We start from the raw sequence: 24,997 nt of genomic DNA on the forward strand, positions 1-24,997 counted from the left end.
TCAAGATTTTTTAGGAGAACATCATTACGTTTGCGTGTGAATGGGCTCATTATCGCAATCCGTTGTCACACACCCTAACGCCTAACTGCCTTTCTGTAACCTTTTTTTTCTGGTGGTAAATAGAAAGTTAACCTTTTTTCACAAGAAAATGGCACTGGCATCTATGCATAATGAGATAATAATAATTTGAATCGTAGCTGCTCTCTGTTGAGGAATGAAACCTACTTTTTGCCGGGCTCTGTCTCTCATCCTCATGTGTTGTGTAATAAGGGTCAAAGCAACACCTCCAACACAAACATGTTTTAAAATGTTTGAGTAAGAAAGTGACCATGTGCCAGATAAAGACACAAGTTGGTCAGAAAACCAGGGGCAAGTACAGAACACACATAAACATAAACCAGTTGTTTGTCTTGTTAGTTCAATTATGGGTAAGGAACACAGTGTAGAGCATGTTTCATAAGAGTTTGTGTTGCACAATACCAACCAAATGTTTTCAGAAAGAATCATTCTGCAAATTTCCCCTTCAGGCACATCTCAAACAAGCCACCGCTTGTGTTTTATGCTGTTTGACACAGAATGCCATAGTCTGTCAGGAGAGCTTGGCTTGTGCTTCGAGCCATAACAGTTTCACTTCTTCTCATCTTCAGTGTAGCCAATGTCCAGTGTCCGCTGTAAACCAGTGAGTCATCATTTGTATTAGTCGTAGGCCAGTGAGCTTGACTCAGATCAGAATATAATCATAGCCAAGCTGAATGTTTGTAGATGTCTTGTTGTGCTTGACAAAATGTCCCAACTGAGTGTAGCAGATTCCCAAACAGGCTCTGTAACACTGTCCAAATTGTACGAATGGCTACCTAATCTCGTGTATAGTATGCGTGCAACTTTGAAGACCACCTCTGACACCCTCCGTTATATAACAGCCTTCCTTTTTCCGTTTGATTGTAACTAATATCTAAAGATGAAACCCCACAGGAATTCCACTGGAAAACAACAGGGGTTATTATGACGCAACCATTCTTCCACAAAACCTCAAACCATCTCATTTGTTGAGTGGGTATAATATTTGATCTTATCATCTGAGAAGTGTGACCTGAAGAACACAGTGTCTGGGTAGTGCTAAACACAGCACAGCAATGAATATGTTTACAATAAAAATGGAAATGGTAGCTTGAAAGCTGCACTCACAACAGTGCAGTGGATCAGCTCCAAAAAGAGTAACTTAGCCACATTTGGTATAAAATGAGCATAAATATTCATACCCATGTGAATTTTCTTTGTAAGCAACACTGCAGTGGTGTGGCGTCACAATTTGCAAGTGATACTGAGACGTAGCTTTTTTTGTGTGTGTCCCCATCCTGATGCCGGAAAGAATTCTAATATTGGAAAACCACAAAGTCTATTACTTCTGTCTGCAATATCTGATTATGGTAAAGGATTTTAAAAAAAGATAGAATTAATTACAGGTTTCATAAGGGACAGGACCTCTGGTATCAAAAGTCAGACGCAATCATACACCAACGCAACCACTAAATCCTTTGTTACATAAGAGTTTCACTACTTTCTGCGTTGGCTGGCAAATGACAACTATGCTATGCGATAAGTATGCTATGTTTAGACTTCTGTTCCAAAGCGCTTTTTGGAATTACTTGTAAGAGGATGATATTACGCTATTGCAAAAGATAACCAAGGAAGGTTGCGTTGATTTAAACAACAGACATTTAACTCTTACTGTTGGAGCTTTTTGTTTGTTGTTATTGATAATGTTTGATTTGTAGAATTTTATTTTGATTCAGTTGGTGATATTATTTTCTATTATTAGTAATTTGAGGTAAATATTTTTGTTTTGTTTAGCTAATTTAGTTTTTTGTCCTCTTTGTAAATTGGTAGCACTGGGCACTGGAGATTATGTAGGGATGAATGCAGGTGGAGGACCAGAATGCACCTGGGTAGGCACATGGTTTTTTACTAGCGCAAGAGAGGCATGCAGGAAACAAGATTTGTTTGTTTTATTGTTTTGCTTGCTTGCTTTTGGGAAAAATAAATCATCAAGAAGAAACGAAGAAAGAAGAAGAAGAAGAGAAGAAAGAGCTTTTACTGGACATTATGACTTGCCTGCGTACGATTCGACCCCATGGTGCCAAGTGGCCCTCTTTGATTTTGATAAGTGTAGTTATTGATTTTGGACAAACGGCCACTATACTTACATTTGTTAAAGAGCTCTGAAATAAGTATTTAATCCAATCTTTGGACAAAGTCACCAAACTTATGAGTATGAGTAACTGTATGAGGTTTTGTATCAGAATTGACTGGTGATTTTATTTATATGACACAGTGACCATTGAAATTGAAGCTATGGTCTTGTTTATTCAGATATGGGCCAGGTCCATTAGCCTGAAAATAGCGATGGAAAGATGGCTGCTGAGTGTCTTGTCTGAAAAGGGGACTTTGAAGAAGTTTGATGATGTGTGGAAGTAGTGTCATGGGATATTTCACTTTTCAGTAACACCCATTTCCAGTGAAAATGAATAGTCGTTCCGATATGAGCAAGCAACACAAACAATAAACAATGGGGGGGCTAGCTAGCTAGTTCACCGACTATCTTCCGAGCTCTCTGACACATCATCTCACATTTCACCTAGAAGTTAGAGCAGCTGAAGTTGGTCATGAAGCTATTGACACGCAAAACAATGTGCAAAAAAAGTCAAGTTATTGTTTGGCATTATAATGTGTAAATGTTACATATTATGCACATCACATCACATATTATTATAACAAATACTTCACTCTAAAGATTCATCAGTCGGGGTCTAATGTCTCAATCTCAGCTCTCCACACGAGGATAAACATCCCCTCACAGAGGTAATGATGCCATCTCCTGTGAATATACTTGTGGCTGTCATTTATCTCTATGTCATGTTGTTTATAGTCTCTGAAAATTAATGGCTGGATTGTATTGAAGAGTGCTCTCTACATTAATGCCCCAAGAGTGAAAAACCTCACCTAATGATGTTTCCTAACCTAAAAAAAGCCAACGTACATTTATCATGTTAACTTATCTCCAGACACCTTTGACAATAACATAGACTTTTTTTCTTGTTCCTGTTCCCAGCATAAGAGAAACTACTGATTTCACAACTCCCTGACTTTTCCGTTTGTCATCCCCCCGACCAGGAAACCACCCTCTGATGCTTCATAATCAGTATAAAATGAAATATGACAACCGGAAAATTATTTTTTGATGGTTTGCTTCCATTTTTCTCCTCCCAGGGGACATGCAGTTTACAAATGGATGGTTGCAACACAAGTAAATGTTAAATAAGTGTCATCATTCAGCCTACAGCAGCTTTGAGACAGCTCTGTGTACATCTCTCCAGCCTTTTTCTTCTGTGTGCCAAGATAAAGTTTCTCACACACGGATAAATGGCTTCTTGGACATGTCTCATTCATGTGCATGCATAACGACAGTAACAATGGTAGTATTACACAAAGCACCATATCGTCTGAAAGGAATGCTGAAGACAACATACTGTATCATCGCACGTTCTCAGTCCAGGTACCCTTGGCAGTGGACCATCCTTCTTCTGACAAGTATTAAATTCCATTAATCCATCAGGATATTTCAAATATGCAATCATAACCAGGAACAGAGAAAATCACAGCCAACTCTTTTTTTTGTTTGTTTTGTTTTTTTAATTTATGGTCTGTTTTGGCAACGAGCGTTAAGATCTCTTTCATGCTGTGCTGTGATGGAAGCCACGCTGCTAGCAGGGAGCAAGACCAGAACTGCACAAAAAGACTGAGGCAATTTATGGATAAATCATAGCATGCCAAATTTATATGAAACTCTTGAAAGCTTGGGTGGCAAACGGGAAGGAGCGCTGAATTCTCCGCTTCTTTCTGTACAATGCACAGCCCTCCATTCTGTGAGTGGAAGTGTAGTAAACAACTGAAGTGAGCCCCAGTATCCTGCAGGCGAGGGGGAATGGGAAGGGCAGGCCTGTGAAACGCCTCATTGACCTTAAGCACGGTGTTTGGATGTGAGTGTTGGTAAGTATAAACAGTGAACAGTGCTATCGGATGTCCACTCAGGCACTCAAGGCTCATTAATATCTGTCACAGAGTGCTCAGCCAAAATCTCTGTGAAAAGTATACTGTGGCCTGTTTGCAGGAACTAAAAGGAAAAGCTTTGGGCGGATATGCAATATGGCAACGCTGACAAGTGTTTTCAATGCAAGGCTTTTCAACTGTCAGATCCCAATGTGACGAAAGGAAGAATTCTTCATGTCTGATTCTGCATAACTGATGATTCATATGCCCCAAGAGTCAAGTCCGGTCAGTTGTATTTATACAGCACGGAATCACAAGCCATATTTGTCAGGAAACACTCCCACAAGTGTTTCATTCATCACACTTTACCTGAGTTGATTTAACTAACATCAGGCTAATTGACACATGTTGGCCCATTAATTCTATAATGACAATAATAAAATGCATTGACCAGTGCCAGCTGTTTGGTCTTCTTTTCCCGTCAGCTCCAAGGGTCAAAGAAGGGCTATAATGATTATCGGAAATGGCCTTTATGGCCTGATAAACCTGTGTGCCATCTGTTGGGGAATTCCATACACATTAAAAGTCAATAAGCAACAGCAACACTTTACTGTGTGCACCAACAAAATGTTCTCTAATAAAATCTAGCGTTTATCTAACGTTTCAGGCCAACCACAGACAGTGAACAAGATTTATTCTCTGAATCAGTATGAAATGTAACATTGTTGATTTATGTAAGATAAATAGAGGCTTCATGTGCAACTACTAAAATAATACCCATAAAACGGTGACAGTGTAATTTCTGCGGTCGAGGTGATCATGCTTCATGTCATCAAATGAAGCTACGAGGTGATTTCACAACAGATCTAAAGACTGAAATTGTGATTGAGTCGGAGTGCAAACAACACAAACCCTGCTTTTAAGCTTTTAAATCTTAAACATACTACAATGAACCTTTAACTGGTAATAAAACAGTCCCTTCCTGTGACCTGCATAAGTAAACAAGTCCATCAGCTAGAAGACTGGCTATTTCTGTGTAATCAGCTCCACTGAGGAGATCATGGTTTCACCCGTCTCCATATGTTGGTTGGTTGTTTTGGCAGCAGCATTACACAAAAACTACCTAAAGGATTTCCACAGATCTTGGATGTAGGATGGGTCTCAGCCCAGAATAGACCCCATTAATTTTAAGCATGGATCCAGGATTTTTTTCTTACTTTCTTTAACGTTGTGAGAAATGTTGTCACAAATCAGGTGAATCAATCTACAAGGGGGTACAACTTGACACAAATCTCCGATCTGCTGAGCTAGGTAAGCAGTGTGATTGATACAAGACTGTTGAGTCTGACATGTGATTAGGCCTCATTCGATTAAAGGAGACTGTTGGGCCTTGGTATGGTATTCAAACAGCAGTGGTATTAATTAATGCTGTTTCACCATCCTCATTTTCTGTCCAAAGGGACATCCAGAATCAACAGAATATCTGATCTGTAATTATGTTAATACATTACTCTTAAAAGTAAGCCATGGATTTCTGCAGGATAAGCTTCAACGGCTGCATCTCATAGTACAATAAGTCACTTGTTTTGGCCTGTTATTTCAACCTTTTTGGTTAAATGCTGTTCTTAACCACTTGGATTTTCTCAGCAAAACCATGTGGACACAAACTGAGAACAGGTTATGTAAGAACAATGGCAATAAAACCCTTCATTCAACAGTCGTCATTCAAGACTTAGTATTTCTCAACATGTTGGTGTCAATGTGAGGGGCTGTTCAAACCTTAAAGTGTTTAACAGGCCAGACTCCAATTACAACATCCTAAGGCAACATGCAAGATTATTTTATGGGGAGATCTGTTTCCTAGGAGACTGAGAAAGACACATGTCATTTGTCTACCACCACTACATACATGCATTTACAACTTTCAGAGAATTCAATGTCGACCTATTCAGCTAATTTTTTTTGTTGGGCCAGATCTGAAGAAAGCGAGGTGCCAGGAGCTGGAGATCCCTATGTGTGACCTGTACAGCTCATATTCAGATGTGTTAAAACAATGCAATACTTTTCTGTTTATTAGTATCCACAATTAAGATATAGGTTATATACACAAAAGTACAGGAAAGAAAACAATGCACATTTTTAATCTTATGAGTAAGTTGTTGGTTTGATTCTTGTAAGTTTCCACTGCTTGACCGGCCTGGGTTAAGCTAGATGTGTTTTTTTGCGATACATCTAATAAAGTGGCTGATGAGCCTACTACAAAAATGATCAAAAGGCCAGAATAAGGTTGTTAAACGACTGCCAGGTGAATAGGCCTGATTTCAGGGACTCTAACTGCGCTCGTTTAAGTTGAATCACAAGCCTCTCCAGCTCTCCCTCTAAGAAACCCCTACATCAGGTGGGGTCACACGGTTAGACTACTATTTGGATTCAGCAACATAAAAAAAAATCCTCACATGTTTATCATGAACTCTTGGGCGGAACCCTTTAATGTCAGGTTGAAGTGAAAGAGAAAAAAAAAAGAAAAGAAAGAAGGATGAGTACAAAGGTGCGCTGCGTGAAACAAGATCCATGATCGAGCGGTTTATAAGAGCGCCTCGCCTCACCTGCACAGACACAAGACGAGAGCTGCAAATCGCACGTGCATCTGAGCAGCAGAGGTGAGTTACCTGTAGTCCTAAAACGAGACACGGCACTCTGTTCTCAGGAAGATTTATGTGACTATTATTATTATTAGGGTTATTATTTACTTTTCTTTCTTTTACTAAAATATGTACATAAATGTGTCAGATTTAACAGCTTTATGTTTAGAGTTTTGTTTGTTGTGTTTTATGCCTTAAATTAAAAAAAAAAAAAAGAGTTCAGAGTCAGTTAGCAAATGTGATCTTTATTTTTACATTATCACATTAATTTAGATTCTAAGTTTGATATTGTTTTTCACCAAAATGTGTTTTAAAAAGCGAGTAATGAAAACAATTATGGATTCTTAATGTTTGAGATTGGCTGCTTTATTCAGCATTTGCCTAATGAGATCTGTTTAACAATCAAGAGTTTTCAAGTTAAAGAGGTCAAAGTTGTTAGATACTATAGGACGCACATGTGCACATACACCCACAGAGCTGATAGGAAATATTTGCTCAAGGCTCAAGGTTTTGAATGTGACCAGGGAAGGTGTGGGAGTACAATAATTACAGAGCGATAAGGCTTATTGCTGGCAAACTTAATGGCAAATTGTGATTCTTTGCATCCTTCTGGCTTTTTTCAGATTTGGGACCACAGACTGCGCCATGGGGTTCAACACGCTGTTTTTCCTGCTGATCACATCTTGTGTTTGCCTTGCATTGGCACAAGGTAAGATACTGTAAACAGGACTATTCAGTATGATATTATATCGGACCACATGTCAGAACCAGGAAATGTAGATTAGAAATTCATTTTCAGCAGCCTTTTAAAACCTGTGTGTAGCTTGTATATAGCTAGTTAGTTAGTATGTGGTGATTTTTTTTACGTGATATCCATAAGCTATCTGTTATGTTTACATATTTTGTAAAACATGAGGTTTATGTATGCTTGACCACTCTGAGGTTGCTCCCGAGCCAGATGTGGCCAAAGGACGCTAATTTGATAGGCCTCCTGTAAATGATCAACTTATATCTGTAAGACTGTCATTTCATGGCATGTAATATAAACCTGTGAACGCACTGCAGAGATAAAATGAGGGTCAGTCAGGAATTTATTGCTAAGTACGTGCGTGGGCAGACACGCCTTCACTGTGTGCTTTTGTTGAGTGCATTTAGCAGTCCCTAATTGTGTCGATCACCTGTCTATTGATTTACTTGCCGTGATGGACTTTGTCTATGTTATACAAGTGATGTTGCATCAATTTCTGACTCTATTGCTGGATTTCTGTTCCCCCAGTAGCATATGATGACTGCTGTTTGAAATATGTGACAAAAATGGGCCATGGCGCAATGAAACATGCAGTGGACTACAGAGAGCAGGTGACTGATGGAGGCTGCAACATCCCTGCTACAATGTAAGTAGATGATAAAAACAAAAGACTTCCACAGTTTCCTATAATTGACACTCAAAATTAATGTCTGTTTGCATCAATTATTCTCTAGCTTCAAAATGAGGAGGGGGCGAGAGGTATGCACAAACCCCAGAGAGTTGTGGGTCATAGAACTGAAGGAGAGGATTGACATCAAGAAAGCCAGAAGGGGGCCCTTCAGGAAGGTGGGTGATGACTGAAGTTTTTGCAAAACATTCTGTCTTATCAAGTCATGACTGTCTATAATTGAGTCCCAACAACCTTGTTTTCTTAGATTGAGAGAAAGAAGAATGTTTATATACGGCAAAAGAAGGAATAAGGCATTTGCTCCACCAGTATCAATAAAAATGATGAAATAATGTGACATTTGCTCTTCACAGGCTGGTTCACGACGCCCGTATAAAGGCTGAGGGCAGCCACCTGCAACAATGATTCCTACTGTCCTCCCTCTGCCAGATCATTAAGCAACAAGCAGTTTTATGGTATCTTACTGGAAGCCAAGCGAATAAGGCTGGCCAAGGAAATCTTGTAGCGCTACTTTTACTTTCACTGTGCCCTAAGACAAAGGTCAAAAGCTTGGATGGAATCGCAAAAGCGATTGGACTGCTGATTCGACTGGCCAGCGCACGCTACATAAAAGATATATATATGCCTAGCATGACTGCTTTGACCGCTTTCTTGCCTCCTGAGACATCAGATATTGAATAAGCTGTTAATTAATGGTGATGGATTGTAAAATGATGATACATATTTGTAAGACTGAGAGTATTCGTTGCACAATGTTTCCTGATGTCGATCAAAAACTTGTTTATGTGAAAGCTTCAATCGTTAAATGTAAATGCCTCTCCGAATGTGTGTCATAGAAAAGGAGAAACTGTCTTAATTGTCTTCTTAATGGTTTATATGTCTTTTTCATACATTTTGTGTATAGATATTATTACAGTATGTTTGTCATATAAGCATTATTGCAATAAACTTACTTAAAACTATCCGATTTGTTTTTTTCTTCAAACAAGCAGTGCCGTGTAAAAGAAAGGGAACGTTATCTAATTAAGTCAACGCAAACTCTTATCTCTTTATTCAATCATTACATATAAAGTTAAGGTCAACTTCCACATAAAGATAATGTGCTTTTTAAGTATTGTACATAAAAGTAATAGCACCTCTAGTAGAGCAAGTAAGTAAAGCAAATACAAGCAAGTATTTGACAACCTGGGAATTTGACTTAGTCATCAACTGTCCTTTTGAAAAATTGTCTACTAAAGTTTAATTTATTCAGTACGGACTTTGTTCACTGTAGATATAGACTCATCAGTATGGACCATGTTGTAGTAAAAGTGACCCCTTACATTGAACCCATGTAATGGAATTAGATGGGAAAATGATTTTAAAATACTTAAACTCAAACACAGCAAATTATTAATTGAGTGTACTCTCACCTTATGCAAACCTTTGAATACAACCAGTTATACATTACTTAGCACTGCAGTCAGCAGCCAGTTATAGTAAATGAAGCACTGAAGTGACGCATTTACCATTTTTACACAATGTTTCACCATTTGTATACAAATTCAGTCACAAAGAAGTTAATGTGAATCTTTTCACATGTTGTGCCCATTATGCTGCATAAAGTCATGCATTTTGATGCTCTTGCACCACATGTTTCTTCTACATGTTTCTTGCGTTTCCCTGATTCCCAGCCAATGCACGCTGGGATAAGATCCATCCCCCGCTGTAACCTCGAGCAGAGGTTATGTTATGGTTATGGTTGAATGGTTATGGTTGAACATTTTTCTTGATTTGGGTTTTTCTTCTCTTCTCTTGCCATGAAAATTTCACAGCCAGCAGGGCTTTGACTGCTTTGCATAGGATGCACAGCTAATAGGACCAAATAATGAAGAAGTTAATTCAGCAAAATCCCCCAGATTTAAATATGCTGATTGCAGCTGCAGTGCAAAATGTCTGCAGAAAGCGAGCAGGCACACAGAGCGCTTCAGTGAGGCATCTGTGAATGTGTAGTGCTGATTTACAACCTGCAGAATCTGATCTGACATGATGCTGGATTTACTCACTGATCTATTTTTTTTGTGGTCTCATTTTCATGGGTATTCACACGAACTGCCGGGACATGCAACAGATAAAATCTTTCACTGAGTAATGCAATGTGTTTGACTAGTCTGTCTGTGTAGATTGATGACCTCTACACATCCGTGCCTTGCAGAGACTTTATCTTGCAAAATTTGAGTTACAGTGTGCCTCAAAAACAACACTATCAGACTCTACAGGCCCCTGCAGTACACTGTATCAATTATTTGATGTTTGGTGATTAAAAAAAAGGTGCGAGTACAGTACGGTTTGAAAGTAGGGCAATCAATGTTGAAAACAGAGAATCCCCCACACACGCAGTTAAAGTATTTGTTTGAATAGGCAGCCAACTTTGCCCAAAGGCAACACTGATGGACAACTTGACAAGTACATAATAATTATTAAGACATTATTGGCACATGCAATACTGATGGACAACCAAATGACTAATGGATGTACCACCTTCAGAGGTCAAAGAATTGGGTTGCAGCTTGGAGAGGGTTTTGGTGCCGAGGCTTCGTTTCTTCTTGTTTATATGACAACAATGCTGACAAATGTGCTGCACTCTTTGCTCTTGCATGCTAGGGCAGAAAGAAATAGCTGTCTGGCATCGTGAGCAGTCATTTTAGCCCTCTTTTATCAAAGGGAAAAACCATGAAAGGAAAGTATGAGATTGAGAAACAAAATGTGGGGGGGAAAAAAAATCACTTCACACTGAAACAAATGCGATGAATTACAGGAAACAGGATGATTGAGCGGAGAGAATGGCAGAGAGAATGACTTTCTGGAGTGTTGCAGGAGGTTTTAAAAGACAAGAAATTAAAGTGTTTAAAAGATGCAGCGCAGACCTCTTGTTTCTAGCTGTGGAATCTTTGCCAACTTCATGGCAAAAAACAAAAAAAAATACTGTAGCCTGTACATGTTTGGCGAGATTGACACGTGTCTCATGAATGAATCACTGACTCCTGAAAGTGAAAAGTAGAAAGGGCAATAGCTGAAGGAAGATGAAAGCGGTTGTAAAACACTGCACACCACAAAGTTATTTGGAACTGACATTATATTTATTGCCATAATATTACGTGCTGTTTAACCAAACCCCAAATCCGTCAGAACACTTTTCTCTCACCGTGAGCTGTGAACTCTCTTTGTCAAATCATAAATCCCCAGACTATCTTATGGTAATATGTGACATATGAGATGAGATATTTTGCACTGCCATGAATGTACTGAGTAGCGTTTGGCATTTTTAAAGGTCAGAAAAGGTCAGTGCGCTGTATGTAGGCTTGAGGAAATCTCTCAAGGTCAAAATATTTGATTATGAAATATTCATAGGTACATACATACACATATTTTAGACTTTTTTGAAAGTCAAATTAAACATACAGTACATAGAAAATATATGGCGATACAAGAAAAAACCCCATCAATTTCCAAATTCTGAAGACTTAAAAAGGATCAAATTAAATCGCCTCCTCAATCCATTTAATCATCTTATAAAAAACAAAATAGCTAACACAAAGAATAAATAACCTATCATCCAGCAAATTTAATTTATTTACTAAAATGGGATTGTTTAAACACTTACAGATCCCTAGTAGTCATCAGTATGGCTTGCTTTTCTCTGATTGATGTTTCATTCATGAATAAAAAAAACACCTTTGTATGGTTTTGATTTCCCCACATTCCTATTTCCTGACTACAAGGGGGATCTCAGGGTAACTGTCAGCCCCCTTGTGAAACTGCTTTCATGCTCAGTTGATCTTGTTGCTCATACTGTGAAAAGTTGGATTTTATCATAGTTGACAAGAGTGCCAAGGATGGTCACAGAATATGCCATCGGGTCTCCACTTTCACAGTGCCATTCAGAGTGATTTACTTAAGCGTAAGAATCTGTATTCAAAATCAGACTGGAGTCAAAAACCACTTACATGCCTTTTAACGTTGCTAAAAACAGTACAGTTATCAATAATTCAACATTTTGGGATATGCTTGTTCATCCACTTCATCCAAGAGGTGATTAGCCTAGCTTGGTGTAAAGACTGGAAGAGGGGGGAGACAGCTAGCCTGGCTCTCTCTAAAGTACGACCGCTAGCACTGTTACAGTGAGTAAGTTACACGTTGCATTTGGTGTTGGTGAATATCAGCTGATGAATCCAACCAGCACTTTGTGTGACAAAAAGGATTCTAGGCAGACATTGCTTTTACCTCTTGTCTAACATGTATTTCATGAGACTTAACTTTCCCCTCAAACCACACATTTTGTTTTGAATGGACAGGTATGTAAGATTAAGTACCATCTAGAGGTGAAATTGTAACCCACTCAGCACTCTATTCGCCTCACCCTTCCCGATGATGGCCACTAAAAATATAAAAGTCAACTAACTAGCCAGTGTTTAGTTTGTCCATTCTGTGCAACTGTAGAAACATGGCAGGGCAACATAACGGTCTCTGTGGAGGAGGGCCCACTTCCTGTGTAGATATAAGAGGCTCATTCTAAGGTGACGGAAACACATCAATTTGTTGTTTCAGGTGATTATGCACTAATGACAAGAGAATTATGAATATCATAATCCATCTCTGCCTATTGATCCGCCTAAATCCTAAACACTGGACCTTCAAAATTGTTGTTTATGTCAGGATTAAACAAACAAAATAACAAACAAAAATGTGTTGATTGCGTTAAAGTGTTAAAAGTAATGCGTTGTAACAGCAAAACTATTATTTTCCTCTCATACAGTGCGCCTGGGCTGTGATCCTGTCTTGCTCTGTCTGTTGCGTTTTCTCTAGCGGTTTTTAGAAATTTGAGTATTTTCAGCCTTTTCCGCAAAAGGCGCAGAGTCACATTACTTTTTCCATTCATTGCACATAGTGGCTGGTTGGGCTCCCAGCCCTGCTCCACAGGCGCACAGTGCTGTTTTGTCCAAAACACACTTTTCCAAGGCGTTGCTGAAGCGAGCCTCTGTGTGATCAGGGTCTTCGAGGTGCTCATAGATCTGTATTTGTAACTTCAGTGAGGGCAAGACAAGGTGGCAGTACAACGGTAAACAACATGAGACTAATGCACACCAGAAATAAAACCAACAAAAAGATTAAAATTATACAACAACTTCAATATAACGAGAATTTGACAAAATAAATACGAGATCACAAAATTACGAATATCAATTACAGGAAATAGAACATTTTAAAGCATGATTATTATAATCCCAGTTTAACATACAAACATGAGAGTGCTATCAATCTTCCCATCCAACTTTTAGAATGACAGCTACTAAGAAGATTTCCCCAAATGTTTCTTTAAGAGGCTAGATTACATGACGATACAGACCGCAGAGTGTCGTTTGCTCAGCAGGCCATCGGACCCTGCTCTCGCTGTGAGTCTGTTGTGAGACCCCCTGCTATACAACTGGCTGTAGCCCACGGCTTCCACAGACCTCCTCTTCTGGATGCGGTGTAGCAAAATCCGGTAAGTTCCAGTGACGGGGCTCCTCAAGTCCACGCCGTTGTTCAGGAGCTGGACCTTGTTAATGCCGAGGTCCTCCAGCGCTGCCTTCACGCTCAGCTCATCTGAGCTGAGGATGTGGGAAGGCTCGACCAGGTGGTGGGGTGTAGGGCTACAGGATGGATAGGCCTGGGGGTATTCAATACCTCTCATCCAGTCACTATCTATGATGTCTGCCAGAGTGAGGCGATCCACAGGAACCGGCCTCAGGAGGCCCTTAATGATCTCCTGGCATGATACAGGTACATAAGGGGGGATTTCATAGGAGCCCTGCAGGATACAACATTTGAGCCTGCCTGTGTTGGTAGCTTTAAATGGCATGGAGGCAGTCACCATGAAGTACAGCAAGATACCCAGCGCCCAGATATCTGCGTACTGCCCAATGTAACCCCTCTCTTTGAAGAGCTCGGGGGCTGCATAAGGCGGAGAGCCACAGAAGGTGTGTAGGACATCGAGGGGGTGGCAGGAGGTGCTGAAACCAAAGTCGCCCACTTTAATGCAGTAGGTGTTGGTGTAGAAGACGTTCTCAGCCTTCAGGTCCCTGTGCACGATGTTGTTATCATGCTGGGGAAAGAATAAGAACGTTTAAGTTTGTACTTTCATGTGGTTTTCTTACAGGATCACAAGAAAGTTAAACAGCTCTTGTTTTATTTAAAGTACGAGAACTTTCAAATGTGACATCGCAGGCATTCTTGAGTGTCACCTTAGCCACTTTAAAGTATCTCAAATTGATGTTCAGGATTTTAAAACCCCCTTTGTTGTCATCTGAGACTGCTGGTCTTACCATGTGCCTGAGTGCAGACAGGACCTGAGAGAACACAAGCTTGCTCTCCAGGTCCGACAGGCGCCCCCTGGTGCTGATGCGGGAGAACAGCTCTCCTCCGCTGGCATACTCCATCACCAGGTAGAGCCGCTTGAACGTCTCCACCACCTCGTACAGGCGCACTATGTTGGGGTGAGCCATCTTCTCCATGCAATAGATTTCAGAGGGGAAAAGCGCCTGCGATCGCTTGTCCAGACGCACTTTATCCAAGACTTTTACTGCCACTCTCTCTATCAGATGAAGACAGATATGAGCAGAGGCGGTGAGGCAACAAAGAGTAATCTAGTACTGGAATGTGACCTGGCAAACTTACTCAAATTATGATCTTGAGTGCAAAATAGATACATCTGTACTTGATATTTTCTTCTAATGCCAATTTATACTTTTACTCTGCTGTAACTCAAAGGGAGATGTTGTACTTTCTGCTCCACTACATTTATCAGACAGCTTTATTTACAAGTTACCTTACAAATTAAGATTTCTGCACACAAAACATGTGAAAATGTACAACTACACCTGAAATGATCAGTCCATTCATATGAAATTAATTTGCAACTGTTTCAGTGATCGTTCCAGTCATTTTTTCATGCAAAAACATTTCATGGTTCCAGCTTCAGGAATGAATTGTCACTTCTGCTTCGGATTATTCTTATTCATTCTGAGGTTGCTGGCTGTGAAGGCTGTAGACAATATGGATTAGTGGACAGCCGGTTGATGTCTTCCGACACCTGGACTAACCCAGACTGGACTTACGTTGTGTAATATGACACACTGAGCTGCCTTAAGTGTCTTACATGAAATGAATTGATATCTGCACACTATATGTTTTGACTAATATTGAGTTACTTGCACTTGCAGAAAATCCTCTGAATCTACAACAGTATGAGCCGCAGGGAGATACAATAACAGTTTCCTTGTGAAGACCATGTAGATGAAACCCTGCGTCTCTAGGCTGTAAAAGCATTATGGCGATATTAAACTTTATCTACTGTCTATATTGCATACAAACCCTCTTTTTTAGCCGATGCATCACTTTATTCAGCATTGTTCTACTACAGCATCATTTTTATGATATTTAAAGGGAAATGCTATTTAACACAAATGCCGATAACATAAACACTTAATGGAAAAGTATTCAAATTGAAGAAGTGACAGATGAGAAGAGCTCCAGAGCACCTATCTGAAATTATTATATGACCCACTCATAATGCAGGGGTGGTTCAATTTAACCTGGAGGAGATATGAGAGGTGTGGCCTGACCAATATGTCATTACTTTCACAGATGTACTGAAATAACTCTGTTGCACATGCAATTTAACTACATCGGCTCCAGACAGAGACCAACTAAACTCATCATAGTAGTTCATCATTTTTAAGCATCTACAGAAAATATAAAATGCGGGAAGCTTGAGCAGTGTCCCTTTGACCAAAAAAGTTTTTGATTAAATCTTTTGCAGCAGTCGAGGTGTCAGTCGACAGCCTCGTGTCCTAACTGATGTATGAAAATTTGAAAATTGGTGTTTAAAAACACTAATCTCACCTTTGGTCAGGTCGTGTATCCCCAATTTAACCTGGGAGAAGTTTCCGGAGCCGATCTCCCCTCTCAGCTCGTAAAGCCCCACCCGCCGTCCAAAAGTCAGGTCATTCATCACTTTCTCCGAATGGGTCAGATCGTAGAAGGCCTTCTCATACACAGTGCGCTGCGTCTTCTCCTGCTCCTCCAACATGTTCTCCTTTGTTTCCACTTTCCCTCCCACGTTGTGGGTTTTCAGGTTGATGATGTCCTCCTGACGTGGAGACGTCTTCAAGTGAGTCCCTGAGAAGGAGTAAAGAAGAAAGTTGGTGTCTGTCTAAATCATGAAATAAAATAAAAATTTAATTCATCTAAATTCTGTGGTGTGTCTATACTCACATGATTTGCCTCTCATGCTCCTCTTTTTCCTCTCTGTGTTGATGCCGTTATTTCTGTTGCTCAGATACATGATTTCCAGGCGCCTGGAGGTATGTCGCTGCTTTGCTTTGCAATCTTCTTGAAAATTTTAGAAAACAACAACGCGGTAAATCACCAAGAAAAAAAACTTCCACTAACCAAAAACTGACAGAAAAACCTGACTGGAAATGACGTGAGCCGCATGATATGAATTCAAAACCATCCACGTGCATGGGTACAAATGTTTCCCTTGTCCAGATGCTGTTGTAGAACCACTGCTCTTTTCGCCTGCCGCCTCCCTACATTGCAGTCTCGTGTCCCAGTGTATAATCCAGAACTGCTGCATGACATCCTGTAATCCCAGAGTGTTGGACTCCTCCCAAGCAGACAGACAATAGACAGGCTTTACAGAGGCTTCTTTAACCCCTAGACCGATGCAGGTGCATGAGTGAGACATTGATGGGATTATGTCTACAATAGACTATATAACTATCATTACTGTTAGAGGTCATGGGCCTGAGGGGAGTTAATACATCTGCAGATAAAGTCTTTCAGTGTCCTGTACTGGACTGGCTTTGAATTGCTTTTTATATAAGAATTTAAACTTTATTAACTATCATTTTTTCCTGCTTTGACAGAGACAGGCATTTTTTTTTTGTTGATGGCTGCACTAGTACCAAATAAATCAATGTTCTTTCCTCTTTTACCACCAAACCAAAACAAGCAAAAAAAAAGCTACTGTATCTTCACAAACCCCATCAAAAACTAAAGGAAATTGCGTTCAGAGAGTCTGTAATTGCGGCCTTCGGACCCGACCACACAGTCACACACTGACCCAGACACTGACCATGACACCAGACGGACACAAGCCCAGACGGCCTGACCAGACGTACTCATGGATCTCTGCTGCAGAGACTTGACACACTGGGACTGTCGGACAGTTATCATACATAAGCTGCGCAGTTATGCCGCAGGTGACTCATTATAATCCAATCATCACCTGAGCGATCATCTCAGCACGTGCAGTGTGGAATTAATACCAGGAATCTACTGAGCAAGGGTTTGGCTGGGAGGGGAGAGAGGCGGCTAACAAACAGGTGTGACTGTTACAAAAGGTGGGGGTGATGGTGGGAATGAGAACAACAATATCAGCTGCTTGGTTCTGAAAAGATTGACCCAATTTAAGATTCAGGGTTTCTCATTTTCTCCCAGCCCATATAAGTGCAGCAGAAGGAAAAGACACCAATAAATATCTAAAGCATATCTGGAAAAAACTAGAACATAATCTAAAAACGGTACCACGGGTAAAAGTAAAAACAGAACAGTTAGCAGAAGAGTGTGCCAAAGTGCAATTCAAGAAAATCACTGTGCAGTGTATTATGTGTGCTATTTATAAAGAGGAACGAGAGATGAGTGCAGATGTAAAAATGCTTCTAAGGTGTCTCAAGGCAAATTATAATATATAGGAAGCCAAGACAGAGATTAATAAGCAAAACTGTATGTGACACCAATTTTATACAGCCAAATAAATAAATAAATAATAACTTTTAGATTCTAAAATCATCCATTTCCAAATGTCAAAGACAAATAAAAGCATGTTAATATAATACAATGACATGATATTATATTTGTATGGTGATATGACACTATATATTATAGATCTAAGATATTGGTGTATTGTCGGGGTTGTCTTTTTCCTGGATTTAAGTCGTTGGTATCCACATTTTTGATGATTATTTGTCAGAAATTGCACTGTCACCAATAGTCGTCCCTACAATGTTGTCGCAATACTAATTTGGAGGCATTTGGTCACGATCAAATACACAGCATTTAAGGACTAAAAGTTCAATACAGTTGTTTAGGCCCTCAAGAGCCTGAAACCTAGTTTGAAACCAATTCATCTCCACAGAGTTTTATAGTTTTCTGTTAACATATCACATGATCAATGTAATTAAATCAAGTAATTAACTACTAATCTGGGTTTTAGCAGGATTATGATAGAATTTCAATAAGATTTGTTGTAACTTTGTGAAAGGAATCAACAATTGAAACTAGTTGTAGGCGTTACCTTAATCATGGTGTCTGAGTGCTGACGGCTCTCTGAACGATGATCCGTTGATCCCGCTGAAAATGAGGGGATCACATCAACACTTCAAAAGGAGGACTAACACCTTATTAGGGTATGGATGGCAAACCAGTGAATGGCAACATTGTAATAAAGCTAAACTTTTATTCCTGTCACTAAAATAAGATTATTCTAGTCTGACAAAGGAAAAAAAGAGTATTGAGACAATGCAAGTTTCCCCTTCAGATGAGCTGCATTCTGGGCTGATTTCGCCAGTTGACTTTGTTCTTAATCAAGTTTCCATTTCACCTTTACCTTTAAACGCGTCAGAAAATGTCACACATACAGGAAATGTTATCACAATTCTCAGTTTTGCCTCCTTCCCCTGTAGAGAAGCTGAGGTTTGAAGGGCAGCTCTGAGGGGTCTGACCATTTGGTGTCATGTTGAATAAACACAAAGGTGCTGGAGTTTTCTGAAGGGCCCCCACGCTGATCCTGTTTATGTGTTTGGGCCAGGTCTTGTTTTAAGTCGGAGGTGCTAAACACCTTCCCCCTGAGATAAAAGATGATTAATGCCTTTGAATGAGAGACGCTTTAATGGCTCGAGGCTACTTAAGCACTTCATTGGGGTGAGCTCGGGCCTGTCGACACACTCGAGCCACTGGGTCTCTCGCAGCAGAAACAGAAAAGCTGGAGAGCTTTCCTTTGAAGTCGGCCCTGCTTGTAAGAACTCCATCCCACAAAGCATTCGGCATGGAAATTTGATTAGCTCCCACTTTTTTTTTTGGCTCCACACCACTTTGTTTTCAGGTCACATTTGGGGCTGAAGCTCGATCCCATAAATATCGGCGGTATCAGAGAGCAGAGGGACACTCAGGATCTGGCAGCTGAAGAGCCGATTTGGATTAAAACAATGGACTTACTGCAACCATTCCTTCTCCTCCTGTGTGCCCTCCACCTGACCCGTAAGTACTGTTTGCTCTGTTCTAATCTACTGCTGCTGTGATGTGTAAAGAGGAAGCTCTTTACCAAGTAGACTGACACCAAACCGCTCAAATATCCCTGTTCATCCGCTGCAATATGACTGGAAACAGAGAGTCGTAGAAGAGGGTGTGATGCTGGGAACCGAATACTTCATAAATATTGAAGTTCCCCATGCAAATTGAATATGAATACTTCACATATGGGACTATTATGTACTATCTACTCAAGGACTTTTCAAGACATTTGTACTTAATTTGAGTATTTCCATTTCATGTTAATGTTTACCTCTCGTGTGGTTTTCACAGGGCAGCCACGCTGCAAACATATGATTGTCTAACAAAATATGAGCAAGTTGTAGGTTAAACTACACAAGAGTATATAAAGTAGTTAAAATTAGCCCAACCCTTAACTTCTAGAGCGGCAAAATGACACACACACATCAATGGAGCAGTAATATGAATCCAAAAAGCTCCCATACCATGGTAAAACACTGATGGGCAGCATTCTAATGTATAATCAATATATACTTTTACTTGAATGCAGGATTTTTTTAAACTTTAATTGAGTATTAAAAAAAAAAAAATCCCAACACTGTTTGAGGCAGTCATAGTCATGTCTGATACACAAATTCTTTCAAAATAAAGTAACTGAGAGTGACTTTTTTCTTGGAAAGCCATTTCTAAATATTCACACACTCTCTTCACTTCATAAACAACTAATGAATAAATCACTTTATTTAACAAAGGACCTCAAAGAAAATATTGTGTTCTTGTAAGTCTTAAACTGCTCATCCATCATGTTTTAAATCAGTCTTAAAAGAAACATGTCAAGTCAAACCATGCTCATGGTGTTGCTCTGTTTTGTTTTCCAGTGACCGCAGTGTTGAGCAAACACATAGATCACAGAAACCTGTTCACGCAGAGAATGTGCTGCAAGAGACAGAGCCACTTCGTCTACGTCGGACAAGGTAAAGCACCACATTACACCACATGGTCAGGGTCACCACAGATATTTTAATGTCCCTTTAAACACACATTCACAATTCACCAACGGAAACCAAAATAGATGATCTGATCAAAAGCATAAAAAAAACTTGTGTCTGTCTGACATCCGATTTGAATTTCTGCATGCCTGCACAGACATCTCTGGGAGTCCTGTCAGTGTTGATGTGGGGATGTGCAGGTCTCACTGTGGGGGAGCATCCAGGCCCTCACCTGAGGCAGGACAGCAAGAATATTCCAAACATTCCTCAATGCTGGAATTTCTGAGGAGCAAGAAGGTGAGTGGCGTTTCCCCCACACGGCCACAAGGGCGCGCTGTGACTTTGTGACTGTCTGCAGAAGTTTATGAAACTCCAACAATTGTCATTACCTCATCGTTAAGATTTTACTTAAAGACTCATTTTAGTATCCAAAGCACCATTCATATAGTTTTAAATAAATAAAACTAATCATAAACTACAAGTGTCAAAAAGACTTGACTCTCCTAATCATTTACATTAAAGCACATGGAAAACATGTTGTGACATGTCTGAGCCGAGCATTTATGTCTATGTCGCCTCGCTGAAGATGAGAACGCGCGGACCAGCAGCCGCAGAGCGCCCGGAGCCGCCGCACCAGCTGCCCTCCTGCGGGGTGAACCACGTGTGCGAGCCGACCGGGATGCGCGTGGACCGGGTGCTCCTGTTCGAGGGGCCCCGGGAGGTGGAGGTGATCCAGGACTGCAACTGCGAGATCAAGCTGACGCAGTGCATCCGTGTGCCCGCACTCCGGACGTACTACTCCGAGACGCCGTATGAGACTGTGATCGACGTGGGTGGATGCTCCCGGTCCAAGGGCTCACCAGGTGTGTGTGTGTGTGTGTGCGCGCTTACCTGCAGCGAGCCTGTTTGCTTTAAGTAGCAAGGGATCAAGACAGGAAGAGCGGGCACAGCTGAACTGGTCGACCAATTAGCCTGTTTATATATATATATATATATATATATATATATATATATATATATATATATATATATATATATATATATACTGATGTCAGGACAGTTTCAACAATTTAGAATGATTTAAAAACCAATTTCACTGGAGAAAAAAGCCAATTAAGTCAGCCTGACTCACACAATTTAAATTTTATGTCCAAAAAAACTCAACTTTATTGTTTGTTTTAGTGCATTTGAACCTGTAAAACTCACAAGGCGGTGTCACTGTGTTGATGCACTTCTTACAGCACACATGCTTAGCACTGATAATTACCAGAGGCCTTCAGTCAAAGCAACCCACTGCTCAAAATAAAGGTCTAATCCATATTATAGCATCTAAATATTTCAGCTTGGAAGTATAGACAATGTTCAAGTTTAATTTAGTGAGGAATGATCAGATATGTGGCATTAAATAATAGTGAAACTTATATGTTTGTCCTCAAGTGTTTTAAAGGTCCGTCTGTCAGTTTGAGATGGATGAACATCAGAGGTTATGCTTGTTTACATCTGCTCTTCCTGCCCTCATTAAACCCTCATGTTTCTGTTCTCAATCCTTCACAGAGGGATTCTCCTGTGTCCCCACAAAGTTTGACTCAGCCTTGGTGGAAACCCCCAACAAAGCGGACCTCATCCAGACTGTGGCGGCCTGTGAGCTGAAGGAGAGCTGCTACCGGGTCCCATATGTGGAGTATTACTATGAAATAGTCCACCATGAAGATGGAATCAAAGAGGAGAAGCTTAAAGTAGGTCCCAACCTCTAAACATGTTTTCCTTTTTTTACTTCAATCATAAGTCATGTTGATCCCCAACAGAAGTGCTCGAATCTAACTTTGTATCTAAATCCGTCCTTTCACAATAAGCTTAATTTCCTCTTAGCAAGACATAATTAGCACTAGAAGAGTGATTCATTTGCAACACCGGTTTCACACCCTCTTTTATAATCAAGTTGAGAGGAAATGGGGGCTCTAGTTGGGCGCCAGACAGTAATGAAGTATCTTTATTCATCAGACACATGTGTTGAAAACAACACTTAATCAGGCTAATCCACTGGCCCGGTGGCTGGCACCGCACAGCCTGGTGTGAAGGACTCCAGGCTGTGCTTATTCATGCAACAATACACATGATAGACTGGCAGATCTGAGTGCAGTCCCAGTTCATTTTTGATCAGGAAGATACAATTAAAACCTGATTTAAGCTGTGTGTCGGCCATGCCAGATTTAGACTCATTATTCTCCCTTAAACGTCCCGTGGTTCACCAAAGTCCCGCTTTAAAGCACGTGCTAGGAGCGGTAATCAACAGCCCTCACAATATCACAGCTGTCAGGGTAATCGCTTGTGATTTTAACACCAGACTTTATGTGCTAAATAACATATTAGATGGAAATTTGAAAGAAAAGACGAGATTTAAGCTGAATTCCGGCATAGTCTGTCCCCTGCTCCAAAGGTGCGAGCGCAGCGCAAACACAAATGGCCCCCGCAGGTGTCAAAACAAAGCAGTTAACTTGCTCAACAGCAGCTGGTGACTCAACCGGGTCAATATTTGTGAGCAGCTGTGAACTGATTGCCCTCTCTCTGTGCTGCTAATTTTCCACAGGAAATAGATGTGGGCAGATGTTTGGGAGGCTGCACTACAGGAAACCGATGCCTTCTCAGGTACGTTTGAACACAGCTGCCACACACACACACACACACACACACACACCCTCTACCCCTCTCATAACAATTGCCTGTGAGCTCTGACACTTTCTGCACTCAGCATGTGTCAGCACCTTTTAGTCCCCCACCAAATGTCCCTGTTAAACCTTCGGCTTGAGTTTGAGACTGAACAGGATTGTAGCAGTGAGTGATTTTAGTTCATCTTTAATATACGGTTAAAAAATAAAAGGTTCACACAAAATTAACACTAACAATGCTTGAGTCTCACTTCCAACCTGTCAAAAATGTACAAATAGAACCTTAAAAGTTTTTCATCGTGTAGTTGTACTGCACGAACAAATACAGAAAGTCCTGAATTTGCTCAACCCCTCATCGTACAGTTTTCCCCATTTATTTCCATTTAAAGCTCTTATAAAGAACTGTCATTATTTGTTGATTCAGGCGGCCCCTTTGGAAAAAAAGATAATGATGGTGAGACAAAAACACAGCAGCCTCTCTCCTCAGGCTGTCAGACTCCTCAATTCGTCCACAGCACTCAGCCATAAAAAAGTAGTTTAAATTTATGACTTCTCTGACCTGGGTGAGTCAAATTTTAATGACAGGCATCAAGACTTACTATAGGACTTCTGTAGAAATGTTCCTTTCAGTATGTTAAAGTAGTGTTACGGTTGTAAAAATACATAAATAATCTCTATCATCCAGTTCCAACACTTCCCTGGAGCCATATGTTGTTTACACTGAATTATCTGTGTTTTTATGGCCACACTTTTCTATCAAATGTAAATATACAAGATGTATTGTATCTTATTTTAGACATGTTTTCCCTAAATTGTGCCTGCCATAATCTGTTTCTTTGGAAACTTTTGGCTCAGCTACAATTCAAAACAACCTTTTGTGCTATTTATGGCTGCATAGCATGAGTTTGTTAGTTGTGAGTGGAAGGTCCTATTTGTAAATGGTGGTGGCCAGGTCTGTCCTACAATCCCAATGTGTCAGTATTTAACAAGCTGGGAATGAGGTTAAAAATCAACTTTTCTTGCAAATAGGTCCCTAAAGATGTTAAAACATGGGAGTAATTTTACCAGCCCTTTATAAAAGCACAACCTTATATATTGCATGATTGTAATACACTTATATCAGCAGATTTGTGATTTATCATAATACCTTCATAAAAACTTTACTGAGGAATCATCCCAGTTGAAACTGACAGCAAAACAAAAATGGCAAAATGCCAAATGATGACTAGAAACGTAACAAATACTCAATTTAAAGCTCGAGATAGTAATACTTTTGCTGCTGGGTTGTATGAGCCTCAGTATTCTAACAGTTGGGCATAATATCAACTATCAGGACCCCAGGATTTTTACATTAAATTCAAATTTGAACTCTCAACATGTCAGTACCTACCAACAGTAGGCCATATATTGATAAGGTGTTTAATTGATATTTTTTGTACCCTTTGGGCGACACATACATTATATCATGTGGTCCTCTGATGTAATGCACATGGTTTTAATGTTCCTGCCATTCTCTGCCGCAGGAGTCCATCTGATCCAGAAATCTGCCACTTATGGGCCGAGCGACAGCCCAGCTCCTGTGCTCCTCAGGGCTACGACAGCCACAGCTTCCTGAACCAGCATGGACAGATACGCACTGTGCTCTCCATCACCTCCTGCATCTGCCAAGACTGAACACTGCGCCCCCTACTGGAAGGAAACACAACAACCTCCGGTCGCTTCACCATTAGTGGCTGCAGCACATTGGAGACCAACACCATATGCTGTGACATTTATCTCAGAATTTGCTACCCTAAAGTATTATTGTATATTATGTAATATATGTAAAAATGATAATTTTGTAAATAAATTTAATACAACAA

The 24,997-nt window shown here is 40.2% G+C and overlaps 3 protein-coding genes across 4 annotated transcripts; 2 read left to right on the forward strand and 1 right to left on the reverse strand.

Moving 5' to 3' along the window:
- The first annotated feature begins 6,587 nt into the window (after window positions 1-6,587).
- On the forward strand, window positions 6,588-9,087 carry ccl25a (chemokine (C-C motif) ligand 25a). 2 transcript variants are annotated; one of them, XM_037082797.1, is made up of 5 exons: window positions 6,588-6,707; window positions 7,313-7,398; window positions 7,969-8,083; window positions 8,172-8,283; window positions 8,479-9,087. In XM_037082797.1, the coding sequence occupies exons 1-5, from the start codon at window positions 6,619-6,621 to the stop codon at window positions 8,506-8,508; spliced, it is 432 nt and encodes a 143-aa protein (XP_036938692.1). In that variant the 5' UTR covers window positions 6,588-6,618; the 3' UTR covers window positions 8,509-9,087. The 2 variants fall into 2 exon arrangements, with proteins under 2 accessions (XP_036938692.1, XP_036938691.1); XM_037082796.1 differs by having other exon boundaries at window positions 6,604-6,707; window positions 7,966-8,083.
- A 4,393-nt stretch (window positions 9,088-13,480) lies between these two features.
- Window positions 13,481-17,369, reverse strand: LOC119011402 (serine/threonine-protein kinase NIM1-like). The gene is made up of 5 exons (XM_037084488.1): window positions 17,286-17,369; window positions 16,421-16,534; window positions 16,049-16,324; window positions 14,470-14,738; window positions 13,481-14,249 (listed from the first exon to the last, which is right to left on the reverse strand). Exons 2-5 carry the CDS (start codon window positions 16,488-16,490, stop codon window positions 13,494-13,496), a joined length of 1,371 nt encoding a protein of 456 aa, XP_036940383.1. The 5' UTR covers window positions 16,491-16,534; window positions 17,286-17,369; the 3' UTR covers window positions 13,481-13,493.
- A 2,034-nt stretch (window positions 17,370-19,403) lies between these two features.
- im:7138239 (uncharacterized protein LOC497366 homolog) lies at window positions 19,404-24,992 on the forward strand. Its single transcript, XM_037084235.1, has 7 exons — window positions 19,404-19,468; window positions 20,359-20,454; window positions 20,627-20,766; window positions 21,056-21,332; window positions 22,024-22,205; window positions 23,057-23,115; window positions 24,659-24,992. Exons 1-7 carry the CDS (start codon window positions 19,417-19,419, stop codon window positions 24,807-24,809), a joined length of 957 nt encoding a protein of 318 aa, XP_036940130.1. The 5' UTR covers window positions 19,404-19,416; the 3' UTR covers window positions 24,810-24,992.
- Window positions 24,993-24,997: the final 5 nt, after the last annotated feature.

The sequence above is a fragment of the Acanthopagrus latus genome, chromosome 21 (genome assembly GCF_904848185.1).
Source record: "Acanthopagrus latus isolate v.2019 chromosome 21, fAcaLat1.1, whole genome shotgun sequence".
In the NCBI taxonomy this organism is placed as follows: Eukaryota; Metazoa; Chordata; class Actinopteri; order Spariformes; family Sparidae; genus Acanthopagrus; species Acanthopagrus latus.

Bases quoted from the DNA above. Each gene is read 5' to 3' on its own strand.
- LOC119011402 (XM_037084488.1), bottom strand. From the start codon at position 16,490: ATGTATCTGAGCAACAGAAATAACGGCATCAACACAGAGAGGAAAAAG. The intron at 14,739-16,048 runs GTGAGATTAGTG...TTCATCTGATAG, and splicing joins GATACACGACCTGACCAAAG to AGAGAGTGGCAGTAAAAGTC. The intron at 14,250-14,469 runs GTAAGACCAGCA...TTCTTTCCCCAG, and splicing joins TGTCTGCACTCAGGCACATG to CATGATAACAACATCGTGCA.
- im:7138239 (XM_037084235.1), top strand. From the start codon at position 19,417: ATGGACTTACTGCAACCATTCCTTCTCCTCCTGTGTGCCCTCCACCTG. The intron at 20,767-21,055 runs GTGAGTGGCGTT...GCCTCGCTGAAG, and splicing joins AATTTCTGAGGAGCAAGAAG to ATGAGAACGCGCGGACCAGC. The intron at 22,206-23,056 runs GTAGGTCCCAAC...AATTTTCCACAG, and splicing joins TCAAAGAGGAGAAGCTTAAA to GAAATAGATGTGGGCAGATG.
- ccl25a (XM_037082796.1), top strand. From the start codon at position 6,619: ATGATCGAGCGGTTTATAAGAGCGCCTCGCCTCACCTGCACAGACACA. The intron at 6,708-7,312 runs GTGAGTTACCTG...GGCTTTTTTCAG, and splicing joins CGTGCATCTGAGCAGCAGAG to ATTTGGGACCACAGACTGCG. The intron at 7,399-7,965 runs GTAAGATACTGT...CTGTTCCCCCAG, and splicing joins TTGCCTTGCATTGGCACAAG to TAGCATATGATGACTGCTGT.